This window comes from Bacidia gigantensis (assembly GCF_019456465.1).
Source record: "Bacidia gigantensis strain McMullin 20006 chromosome Unknown contig_156, whole genome shotgun sequence".
Classification (NCBI taxonomy): domain Eukaryota; kingdom Fungi; phylum Ascomycota; class Lecanoromycetes; order Lecanorales; family Ramalinaceae; genus Bacidia; species Bacidia gigantensis.
The window spans coordinates 1,414,768-1,427,221 of NW_025408594.1; the positions used below are offsets into that span (position 1 = coordinate 1,414,768).

The following is a 12,454-nucleotide window of genomic DNA, read 5'->3' on the forward strand; positions in this document are numbered from 1 at the left end:
TTCACATGAACAAGTTCATTTTCTAGAAAGAGTCGCGTAGAGGGTATGCTCTCTCATGAGAAGGCTCACAGCAGCGCCAACAACGCTGATACCTAGCGTTGTCAAGAAGACGCCTCTCACACTGTCCATGTAGGCCTGCTGAACGTCCCCTTTCCAACCTTCAGGTAGATGTTTAATAACCTCCAAATTGTCCTTGAGCCTTCTGATTACGTCCGCGGCCCCTTGTCTGTCCCCAATCGCAGTCTGCAGATTACGGCTGACAAGGTTTTGAAAGACAGCAGACGCGATTGTAATACCGATAGCGCTGCCTGTACTTCGAAATGCGTACGAAGCGGAAGTGACAACAGCCTGGTGCTCATGTGCAACAGCAGATATGAACGCGATGAGTGTGACTGTGAGCATTCCTGCGTACCCAATACCCGTCATCCCTAGCGCTACTATAGTCACCCATAATGGTGTATCCAAATTGAAGCTTGCGACGAGGACATTTGCAACGATGAAAATAAGCATTATTGCCGCTGTTAAGTAATAGTATCGGCCTGTCCAGCGCATTATCAAGCCCGTACTTATCGATCCGACAGCTGCACCCAGAGATTGTGGCACCAGGCGTATACCGGCTTGAGTTGTTGAAAGACCTTTAATCTGAAAGTAGATCGGTGCAAAGTAGAGAACTGAGAAAATTGACATAGTCAAGAACCAGTTCGTGAAGCAAGCCGCGAGCACTGTCCGATTGGCAACTACCTTAATTGGTATGATAGGTTCCAAGGCGTGTGTATTCTCGACATAGATAAACGCAAAGAGTGATACTGCCGATAATGGTAGGGTTGTATATATGAGTGGGTGGTTCCACGGAACAATAGTTCCACCAGAGTTGAGGCCAATCAATAACAACACCAACGTAGTAATCAGGCCAAACGCACCAAGAAAGTCAATCCGCTTCCACGCAGACCTCTCAGATTGCTTCACAGGGATGTTTACAAAGCAAGTGACCAGAATGCAAGAAAGCACAGTAAAGGGGACAAGGATGAGGAAGGCCTTCCTCCATCCCCACACGTCGTTGATCCAGCCACCTAAGACGGCACCTAGGCCAGCTCCTAATCCGAAGCAAACATTACCGACACCTTGCCAAACGCCTCGCCTTCGCAGCGGTACGAGATCAGAGCCCACAAACGTCGAGATGGCAGTGAGACCGCCACCTCCACATCCAGCAACGACTCTCCCGAAAATCATAACCCACTCTCTCTGCGCCAGCCCACAGATCAAATTGCCTGCTGCAAACGTAACGTTTGAGAAGATCAAGCCCCACTTTCTGGACACAATGTCCGTCAGTCGGCCAGAGAGCGGTTGCAAGGCTGCATTTGCGATAAAGTAGGATGATGCAAGCCAAGATACCAATGACAGCGAATCAAACGATGCGGATATGGGTGCTGTCAGAGTAGCGATGATGGTGGAGTCCATTGCTGCGAGGAAGGAACCGAGCCATGTGCCGCAGAGGACTAAGACGAGTTCTGATGTCGTGGGCTCTTTGATCAGAGGTTCAGCCTCGTCGCTGTTTGAGTGGTCTGCGTTGCTATGTGCTTCTTCGTCATTCCGGGGTTTACGATCGCCCAGGAGTGGATCTCTTTCCGTGGAATTCTGGACCCGGTTGGTGATGTTATCTGCCATGCCTCAAATGTCGGGAAATTTTCATATAAGAAAAGCAAAGAAGGCAACAGCTAGAGCACGCTCATCAATTATGCTGGTCTTAAGGCTGTCCACAAGGGTAGCGAACGTCAGCCCTCCGCATTGAGCGGGGAAGATCCGGCACCCCTAAGATATTCCAGTTGAGAGGTTGCTCAGCCATGGAAGTCAAGATGGAGACGACAATATATATAAACGAGTTAGATTTTCGAATGTGCAGGTGGGGTATTGTCATCTTCCGCAATCGGCTGTTGAATTTCGCTCAGATTTTGAGTTTCGGTCTCAAAATGGCTAGCGCAGCCGAACATATCCATATCCAGAACTCGAAGGAATTCGAGAATATCGAAGTCATATAATACATTGCACGACAAGAATGCTCACAATGTAGGCGATACACGAATGGAGCACCGCTCTCAAGTCTGCGACCAAGTTCCAGCTACGTATTCTCCTCCATACCATACCTGTGCATGCCACTGCGTCACCGTCTCCGCCCACCGTTCTCCACGCAAGAACTGTCATACTACCTACATACAAAGACCTCTCAACTTCAATCTTCCCACCGGATTAGCGCCTGGAAATCAATGTTTGATTTCCGTCCTCATCCTAGCACGACGCCTTGTTGAAGCCGAGTGCCAATTCATGGCAGCCTTTGCTCATCTCGATTTGAATCTCATGGATCTTCAAATGTGTCCGCTCGCGTCGCAGCTTCTACCAGGCCTGTTCTGTCGGCGCAGTCTGTAAGGAGACAAGACATATGTCCAGCTTTCAACCAGGGCTCCTGCTGGCTCTGCCTGTCTCCCTGAGCGGCATCCTTTCCGACTCATCACTCCAACCCCTCTCTGTGCTGACACTGGCTTCCTCATCTCTGAGTTTAGGCTTCCCGAAAGCCAACTCTGCCCGGCTTGGATGTGGCGTATCGCATTTCGATGACTTGAGCGATGGGTAGTATCTTGTGTACGAGAAGTAGGCAACTAGGATGCCTAGCAATGAGCCCACAGAAACATCGTAAACATCATGACGATAGTCTTCCAAGCGAGAGATAGCGATCAACGCTGCACCAACAAGAGGTGCTAATGCAACAAGCACTCGGGCGAGATCAGTATGTGGGCGGAATACGTGCATCTGGCCTGCAAGAAACCTTTCCAGTACGTTAGTGAACGAATTGACTGGTAGAATTCCAAGAACCTTACATTGCTAGAAACCCGAGACCGCTGAATGCTAGGCTACTATGGCCACTCGGGAAGCTTCTCCAGCCATCATGCAGCACGTGGTGATCAGTCTCCGTGCATACGGAGATTGTGACCAGCTGATTCTTCGGCGTATCCTCTTTTGGTTTGCATCGCGCAATGAGATCTGGTCGCGGTCGCCCGACGGAATTCTTGACAACGTCTGTAAGGAATGACGTGAGGACCACGCTGATAGCCAAGCCAAGAATGGTGACATGTGCCTTGTGAAGCGGTGGGCGAGAGATAGCAGCCCATAGGGCTACAACGACGAGTGGCAAGAGGACTGAGTAGGCAAGATTGTAGACTAAGGCAATCGTTTAGCTATGTTCCTTCGAAAGACACGGCACTGTGTCCTACTCACAGACGGATACCCGCTCAACTTTCGCATGTGGATATTGAATTGAGAGGTTGTCAAGAGAAAACATGCGATGAAACGGTTCGATCATAGCAACAATCTGCCTCCCATAGTCAGTAATTATTTTGGTTCACAGGGAATTAGATGGCGCACAAGGAAGTAGGCAATTAGGAGAAGACAGAAGCCCAGGTAGTCTGCAGCGTACGATCGCTAGTCCCCGTTAGCTGAGAACCAGAAAAAAGTACTGGCATAGGACATACCTGTAGAAAGCGAGACACAGACCCAAGAAGGCCACCATTGTCACTTGGTGACGATTTTCGAATCGAACTTGAGCGGCGGTGTGTCATTGTCTGTGATTGCGATAGATCATCTTCTGGATCTCCTCTCCTGGATTCACTAGAAGGGATCAGAGAGGCAATGTGGCCTCCAAAACTCATCCGGGCGGTGAAACCAATGTTCGTAAAGCACTGAGGCACGTCATTCCAACGCGGTGGGTCACCCGCGCGTCAACCTGCGCCAAAGCGTACCTACAGCCATTCATTTTTTTCATCAGCGAACATCCTCAAGCATTCATCAATGGCAAAATGGCAGAGGACGGCCAGCAAGTCGGTGTCAGCTCCGCCTTCCCTGCTCCTCCCCCATTCTATAAGTCGTTCACAGCCGAGAACATCTCTCAATTGCAGGATCACCTCGAGTCTACGGGCGCTGCTCCATTGACAGCTTTCGATCCTACCGATCCTGAGAAGAATATAATACCAGACAATTCCTCAGTCCCCTCAGAGCTGCAAAACCTGATCCCTCCATCAATACCAGCCAATGGCGCATATCGGTCTTTTGGAACCGTGCACTCGACCAAGCCTCCCCCTCCATCCGAACTTCCAGCTCCGCCAAGTCAAGCCCAACTACTCAAGACCATTCATCAAATCCTGCTCAAGTTCCTGCATATAACTCACATTCTCTCGATTGACCCTTCGATGAAATTCTACGGCGCGGCGTGGGATCAATTGGAGACACTATTCAGGGAATTGCATGAGGGAATCAACGCGTGGAGGCCACATCAGGCACGAGAAACATTGATACGAATGATGGAAGATCAGATCAAAAAATTGGACGCGGAGAACCAGATGGTCAGGGATGCAGTTAACGAGGCGAACGCCGTGGTCGAAGGTATTGGGCATGCAAGTAAGGATGCAAGATCGCTCAAAGGAGGCGAAGTTGAGAGACAGCAAAAGGCGAACCAAGAGAGTGAGAAGAGGAAGAGAAAAGACAAAGTGCTCTGGGAGACCATAGAAAGGGAGGTTGGCAAGATTTGAGAGGGAAGGAACATCTGTATTGACCTATCGAATCTACTAAAGAGCCCGATGAAGGCTAAGAACCGACTACTCGAAAATGAGCTAAGCTACTACGACGCCATACCAAAGTCAGGGCGCTGTAAGGCGAGGAGCGAGGAGGGCCTGGACGTCTTAGTGCGTAGAGACTTGAGGTGCAACATAGCCACAGATCTTACTCCAGTTCATACCGCCGTTGGACGTGGTCGTGCAGATGGCTGGCTCTCTAGAAGCGTTGAGAGTGGGCTGAGCGTATATATTATCAATTGCGTAAGTCGTATAAATTGTGAAATTCTGACGCTCAAAAGCTGATCGAATAGTCGCGCTTTTATTGCACCCTGTATAGAAGTCATACGTCGTTGTATGACTTTCGGAGAGCTCGTGGCTGGGCAGGCCTTCAATCTGTTCACATTGTTTCTGACCTCATCATCCGCTACAATGAAAGGGCAATGGCATTCGTCTAGCGACATCAATGCAATAATCACTCAGAGTATTTTGTTCCTACTAAGTAAGACCCGCCTTTGCACTGAAAAGTTATCACTCGAATCATTCATACCCGTCAATCCTCCCATTGTCGGGTAGAAGTCAGGGTAAGAATCTAAATCTCGCCATTGGCGAGTTGGTAGCCCGGTCAAGCTGGCAATCCGAACAGTATTTCGCTTTCCAAGCGGTCCTAACGAGGCCTTATTAAGCTTGCAGCAGTCATTGTTAATGCTCTTTCTCAGAGTTTTTAATTGTAAGAATTTCTTATAGAAATTGAACGTGCCTTCATTCACATTTTATCCTAAAAGAGAGCCTAATTCTTACCCCCCGCGATTGAATTAAAATTCAGCAAAGGTTTACGCAACGTTTTTCCGCCTTCTCTATTATTCTGCCTAAACGGTAGCAACCCTTTGCAACTTACTTTTCTTAATCTGGGGGTTTGAAGAGCCTATCCCAGCGTTGTACTCCGTCAATGCAATTTCATATGGATTATTATTCTGCCGCTCCACAATATCTCCTTTTCGCAATTGGGTCACTTTCGCCCAAAGAACCTTGCCAAGACCGCCAACTCCAAGAATAAATGGGATCAATTGACCCAAACTGGAGAGTGAGTTCAACCCAGTGACGTTATTCCAGACGAGTGTCATTTCAACCTGAACAATTAGGACTGCGATGAAAAGTAATTGGACCGCGGCTTCAAGTATCCAGATTGTTGCTGCCTTCGTGTTTGTTTGGTGTGCATGCTGCAAGTCTGAAGCGATCCTTAGATATCGCCAGTCGGGAATGCTGTCTAGCTTACTACATTGGTTCTCGATCTCGCTGTCAAGCTTATACATGTTGTTCACCGTTCTTGGCCAGCGCAGAGCTGTATTCTGGCCTAGCCTGTGAGAGTGTGTTGCTATGACGCACCGCCTGTAATAAGTCTTCCTGTCGAAATTGGCTAAGAAATATCGTCGTAGGCATTGGAGATACGGGGTTGTATCCGTACAGTCCGCTTGTCGTGGTACCTTCTGGATTTTAAACTTGCTGAAAAGGCCGCTAGTTTGAACTTTTGATGAAGACGTATAGATTGAGAATACTGAGCTGAGGTAGTCACTTGCTTTCTCCACTTCTGCTAAGTCTCCTTTCAGTCTGAGTTCGGTGTCTTCTGCTATATCGATTCTGCTCTCGAACTTTCTGTCTTTTCTCAAAGCTCGAGTGGCCTCGATGAATCTCGACTTCGCTTTCCTTGTCTTGGCATTGAAGAGAAGTACTCTGAGATCTTGGGATATCCATATGGGAGCAGTCCAGAGTGCTGCGAAGAGACTCTGAGCTTTCATCACAATTCTTGCCCAGCCATACAGGTTGACTCGCCAGCCATACCAGACGTAAGTCCCAACGCCATTTTTTGCTGAACCGTTGCAAGGTGTGGCCTTCATGATGTCGATGGCTTTCCACCAGAAGAAGGCGTTGAACACTGCGCCGAAAATCATGATCACGATCCGAATGATCAGTCTCTCAGAGCTCATTTGGGCATATTTCTTCCCGCTCCTCCCCGCTTCAATGATTCCAACCAACGCCACTCCAAGACCAACTTGCAGCAACAAGAAAGCCTCAATGACCTCCGTGTGCGCCGCATTAACAAAGTACGTAAATCCAGCGCAGATCAATGCTAGTAAAAACAGGTTATTGACAGCTCGTAGACCAGCTACAGGCCCATGGTCAAAATAGTTGGCAAACCAAACTGCGAGAACCTGTGTATAGTAGCCCACGCGGATGCCAACCCCGAAGACATCAGCAGATCCCTGGAAAGTGCAGGGCATGGCCCGTCAGCACAGGACTATGAAGTTTATATCATGACCTTAGCGTCAATAGCCCAGTGGCTATATGGTGTGCAATATATCAAGACACACGACCGCGTACCAAGAGTCTTGAGCACTAGTCGCAGGAAGACGACATAAAGACAAAGTTTAAGTAAAGATGTCAAGCAAAGACGAACAGCATGGTTATTATTGAACCCCATAAGACCAAAGGATCAGGGCTTCAGGCAACGAGTAAAGAGGTACTAGGCGGACCTGTAGCCGCCATGAGACGTTTGAGCTAATGCAAGACCGGAACGTCTGTCCATCCTTCATTCCCATAGCCTTACCCTCAATAAGAAACGTCACCCTCTACTGCAATCGTTAAGTCTCCACTCGAAGTCTTGAAACCATAGCGGAAGAATGGCATAGCAAAATGCCTACAGGCCCGATAACAGACCGCTCGCCTGGGCTGGCGCTTGGAGAGCAATGAGCCTCTATTTCGATGGCGTCTGATAGCAGCCATTGAAGCCTCTGGGAAGCTTGCGGACAGCATGCGATGCCAAGTTGATGTCCAATCTGTCACTCAAAAGCTTCAAAATGAAGTCAACTTTTCTCTTGGACATATCGATTAGCGCTCACATCCCTGCCCCCTCGGCTGGCTAACTTTAGCTCAACTGTTAGAACAAGGGCGAAGAACCGGATCCTGCTCCCGAAAGCCTGTTTTTCAAACCTCGCCGTCGTCTGGGCGTGCCGCTTACCCCCTCATCTCCTTTTGCTTCCTGCGCTCCTTTGGTGTTGTCTCTGTATAATTGTCGATATTCTGTCCGTTGTTGTATATATCTGTATCTGTAAGTAGAACTCCGCCTAGTCCCTGGCTCGTTCAAGAGAATCTAGTCAAGTCATTCCGTTCTCAAGCTCAATTGGCATCGTATTGAACATTGTCCGCGCAGATTTGCTCGTCGCTTGCCTTACGATTCTCCATATATATACTCAAGATCTTACCTGAAGACTTCATAAATCTCTGCGATGGCTCCCGGCAGCTTATCCCTACCCACGAACGCGACCCAGCCGTCCATCGCAAGCACAGACAGCACACCTTCGGTGCTCAAGCCCAAGAAGCCACAGACTGGCTGCTGCTCTACAGACGAGTGCACATGCTGCCTCATACCTTGCTCTGTGATGTAAACATGGCATTGGGGTGATGAGCTTGACCTATATATATATACATACGAACATGAGGTTACTTGGAAATATACATACTGTTCGGGTGCTGTTCAGAAATGGAAATTTGGGAGAAAATCTGTATTTAGCGATGATTTGAGCTGACGTGTGATGTGGTGGAAGTTGAAAGAGCAGTTGAGAAGCGAATTCAGTATGATCTTGTCCCATCAATCATCTCGTCTGTGAAAAATTTCATCTACAAATGCTCCGTGTGCATGTACGTTGACAAGCCTTTGTTCTTTGCCAGCGCCCTGATCAATATTGTCCCAGCCGTCCCAAGCCAGCAAAGCCTCATCCTTCACCATACCTTGGCGACGGTCGAAGCATGCTACCCCATTCAAGTTCGCAATTCTACCCTTCCTTGCTTTCAACCGAAATGCTTGGCAAGAGGTAAAAAGTTGCGTCAGTTGCTTTCAGAATGTCATAAAACGGCATTTGGGTGGAAATTTGTATTGGAGGGTGGTAAAGCTGTGCACGAAGCCTTGTACCAAAAGCATGACGTGATTGCAATTCGTATAATATGTGTTCTTACGACTTTGATTGAAAGAACGACTATCACATCGCGAATTGGTAACTCAAGCCCCCAAACATTTTGAAAAAGATCGCTCAAACGAAGGGGTTTCATAGCCAAACCACCTGAACAAGAACACCGGGGTATAAAGGGATATCACCGCAGATAACAACAACCAGTAAGGACCAACTCCCTCGAAATTCAAAATGTCGATCATTACTCCATCATTTCCTCTCACCAACAATCTTCTCTAGCTCCGCCGCAATCACCGCCCGCATCTCTTCCTGCTTCTTCCAATCCTCCTCCTTCCGCTCGCTCTCGGCATCAATATCCTTCTTCAGTGCTTCCAAATCAGCCTTGTCAGTGCCATACTGCCGTTTTAGCGTCATCATATACTTCTTTAAGTCTGCATGCAGCTGTGTATTATCTGGCGGCGGCGGCTGGCTCTGTCGTTGCTCAGCCAGTTGCTTCCTTAGCTCATCAATCTCGGTTTGAGCAGTAGCATGCCCCTTCTTCGCAGTGTCATGGTCTTTGCGCAGCTGATCCACTGTCCCGTCGTGCGTCGTTGCAGACTGATTGGCTTCGACATGCTTCTGCTCCAGGTCGCTGACTTTGTCTCGAAGAAGGGAGATTTCGAATCTGGCTTTGTCGCGCTCTTTCCGGAGATCGGCCAGAGCGCTCTGGTGGGAGTCTGTCTTCGTACTGGTCGCGACCGCGTGCTTTTCTTGGACGTCTTTCAACTTGGTTTCGAACCAAGTCCGCTCAGTCTCGGCTTTATCAAGCTGTTCGGTCATGTCTAGGACTTTCATATCGTGTTCCTTTACCAGCTTGTGTCTCTGACCGGCGTACTCATTCTCGGCAGCTCCGAGCCGTTTGCTAAAGGAGCTAATTTCTTGCTTTGCGGCATCAAGCTCCTGAGATAGAGTCTTCGAGTTCTGCTGAAGTTTCGCTTTCTCCTTGGCGGCGTTCATGTGCTGCTCCTGCACTTGTTTCAGCTCCTGCTGATGCTGGGAAATAATTTCAGCGGAAGTATTACCCTGATTTTCCTGCAGATCTCTCAATTGGTCCTTGAGCAAATCAAGTTCCTTCACCGTGGCATCTTGCTTTGCTTTATGCTCTTCCTGTTCTCGTTGTTTGCCATCAAGAGCGCGGCGCAGCACCTGTGCGTTCTTCACCAAATCTTGCTTCTCCATGTCAGCAAGCTTCTGGTTGGACTCGCCTTTCGCCTTCTGCGCCAAGGCCTCATCTCGAGCCTTGCGTAAGCTATCACGTTCTTGCTCGAATTCCGAGGAAAGATTCTTTAGAGCCATTTGCTGCTCGCCTTCTGAGCGTTCCAGCTGTTCCTTCAGCGGCGAAAGTTGAGCAAGTGCGACCTCATGCTCATTTCGAAGGTGTGTTAGCTCATGTTCATGCTTGCTGATCGTGTCCTGCAGCCTTTGCTGATGTGTTGCAATGGTCTTGTCGCTAGCCTCACCTTGCTGCGCTGCCAGATCTTTCGTGGCTTTCTGTAGTCGCTCTGTTTCCGCGTTGGATGACTCGTGTTCTCGACGGAGCCCCTCCAGCACTGTGCTATGCTCTAAAGTAATCTCTTTGATCGTTCGCTCGTGCTTCGCAGTGTGCTCGTCAATTTGACGATCATGGCTTCCGGTCAAATTCTTCATATCATTCTCATGGCCATTCTTGGCCTCCTCGAAAGCAGCGCGCAGCATTTCTAATTGATCCGTAAGGGCGTTCTTGTCATCGCGCAAATTCGCGGCTTCCTTCTCAAGTTTTGAGGACACAGCCTCGAGTTCTTGCTTGTGCTTTTCGGCAAGTTCCTTAGAAGCGGAGCTCCGTTCTGTCTCCACCGTTTCTACGTCCGCCCGCAAAGAGTCCAACTCCTGTTTGTGCTTTTCGAGAAGCTTAGCATCAATGGATTTCTTGTCCATCTCTGCTTTTTCGACAGCTGCTTTCAACGCGTGGAGTTGCTCATTATACTCCTTAGCTGCTTCAACATCAGCAGAGTTCCGATCAGTTTCAGCCTTCTTTGAAGCTTCCATTAAGAACTTCGCTTCCTGAACTTTGGCTTCAAGCTGACCATGAATACTATTGATTTCATTCTTGTGGCTCGCCGTTATGTCTGAAAAAGTTTGTTCATGAGTCGCTTTCATGTTAGCTATTTCTTGCTTCAGTTTCGAGAGCACTTCGTTGTCCTGATGCTCAAATTTCTCCTTCAGAGCTGTCATTTCATCTGCGTGTTGTCTGGCCAAGCTCTGTTGTTCATCCTCACGTCTAATCAGAGCAGTTTTCAATTCCTGATGTTGAATTGAAGTTTTCTCGCTCTCGTCCTTGTGCTGAGAATATGTTCTCTCAAGCTCGTCTTTGTGGCGAAGTTGTTTGTCCAATATCTCCTGCTGTAACTTGGAGACGTGCTCGTGCAATTCCCGTTGTTCACTTTGAACATTCTCTAATTGTTGCTTGTGCTGGGCACTGGCCTTTTTCAATTGATTCGCATGCATTAAGTCTGCCTCTTCAAGCTCGCGCTGATGCGATTTTTTCGATTCCTTCATTTCATCTTCGTGACGTTCAGCAGCTTTTGTTGTTGACTCATCATCTTTGCTAGACAATTGTTCTATTTCATTTTTGTGTTTAGCCACAAGGTCTTCTCGCTCTGTGTCGCGCGCTGCTCTTTCTTCAGCTAGCTTGTGTTCGTGGTCCGCAGATCTTGTCTCCATCTCCATGTCGTACTTCGAGACGGTCTCGTTTAGGTGCTGCTTGTGCTTCGTTTCGACCTCCGATATTTCTTCAACATGTCTCCTCCGTATCTCCTTTGCCCGATCTTCATTCCTTGCAATCATATCCCGAAGCTCTTGCTGATGTCTTGAGGCAGAATCTGAGAATGTTCGTTCGCGCTTCTGAGTGGCTTCAGCGATCTCATGCTCTTTTGCTTCCTTTTCAGCCTCGAATTTCCTCTCAAGAGCAGCAGCCGATTGTTGAAGATTTTGTATCTCTAGGTCTTTCTCTTCTTTGGCAGCTTTAGCATCGCTAAGTTCTGATATCTGGGTCTGCTGCGTCTCTTCGAGAGTCCGTCTCAAGTCCTTTATAATTTCATCTTTCGATTCAAAAAGCTCTTTTTCGTTCTCGGCGTTGCTCATTTGGATCCGTTCGAGCTCCTCGATCTTTTGTTGCAGCTTTCGGATCTCTTCGTCCTTCAACGGCGCTACTTCAATCGGAGTAGCGCCTTCAACGTCTTTCGGCGCTTCATCCTGCAAAGGTGATTTGACGCCATCTTCTATAGATTTCTCGTCATCGAGTGGAGCCTCGGCTTCGTCAATGCCCTTTTTTCCCGAAGTAATAGTATCTTCTTTTTTGTCATTTCCAGCGGCTTTCGACTTCGTAGTCCCACCGTCTCTCAGCCTTGGCTCTGGTTTTGTAGGTCCTGACTTTGACCCGGTCCGCGAATGTGTTGCAAGTCGTGGTGCTGCTCCGATGGTGGACGTCCTCCTCGCACTTGACGATGTCGCTGCAGTAGCAGATATCGGTGGACGTCTGCTAGGAGCAGTACTTGAGGCAGCTGCTGCTTTCGCGCGTTCGCGAGCTGAAGTAGCTGGAGGGCTTCGAGTGGAAGTAGAAGGCTTGGACCCGGATGGAGGGCTCCGTATTGACGAGGATGGCTTTGACGAAGTTGGGGGGCTACGTGTCAATGTTGAAGGCTTCTTTGGCGGTGGTACAGTCGTCTTGGTAGCTAGTCTTGACGATGTTGCCGTACGTGACTTCTCAGGAGACTTGGGTCCATCTGCAGAACGAGGCTTGGATGCGGGCGTCGTCGCCCGCTCGACTGGGTCCTCCGGCGGTGGCATAACGATGTCGCAGGAAGCTCACAGGACTGT

General features: G+C 48.7%; 4 protein-coding genes across 4 annotated transcripts; 1 reads left to right on the plus strand and 3 right to left on the minus strand.

The window, feature by feature from the left end:
• Window positions 1-15: 15 nt before the first annotated feature.
• On the minus strand, window positions 16-1,665 carry KY384_002721 (uncharacterized protein; the record flags this gene model as incomplete). Its single annotated transcript, XM_044811243.1, has 1 exon — window positions 16-1,665. One exon carries the CDS (start codon window positions 1,663-1,665, stop codon window positions 16-18), a length of 1,650 nt encoding a protein of 549 aa, XP_044672126.1.
• Window positions 1,666-3,845: 2,180 nt separating this feature from the next.
• KY384_002722 (uncharacterized protein) lies at window positions 3,846-4,574 on the plus strand (the record flags this gene model as incomplete). The annotated part of the gene is made up of 1 exon (XM_044811244.1): window positions 3,846-4,574. The coding sequence occupies one exon, from the start codon at window positions 3,846-3,848 to the stop codon at window positions 4,572-4,574; it is 729 nt and encodes a 242-aa protein (XP_044672127.1).
• An 890-nt stretch (window positions 4,575-5,464) lies between these two features.
• On the minus strand, window positions 5,465-6,874 carry KY384_002723 (uncharacterized protein; the record flags this gene model as incomplete). Its single annotated transcript, XM_044811245.1, has 1 exon — window positions 5,465-6,874. One exon carries the CDS (start codon window positions 6,872-6,874, stop codon window positions 5,465-5,467), a length of 1,410 nt encoding a protein of 469 aa, XP_044672128.1.
• A 1,935-nt stretch (window positions 6,875-8,809) lies between these two features.
• On the minus strand, window positions 8,810-12,424 carry KY384_002724 (uncharacterized protein; the record flags this gene model as incomplete). The annotated part of the gene is made up of 1 exon (XM_044811246.1): window positions 8,810-12,424. The coding sequence occupies one exon, from the start codon at window positions 12,422-12,424 to the stop codon at window positions 8,810-8,812; it is 3,615 nt and encodes a 1,204-aa protein (XP_044672129.1).
• Window positions 12,425-12,454: the final 30 nt, after the last annotated feature.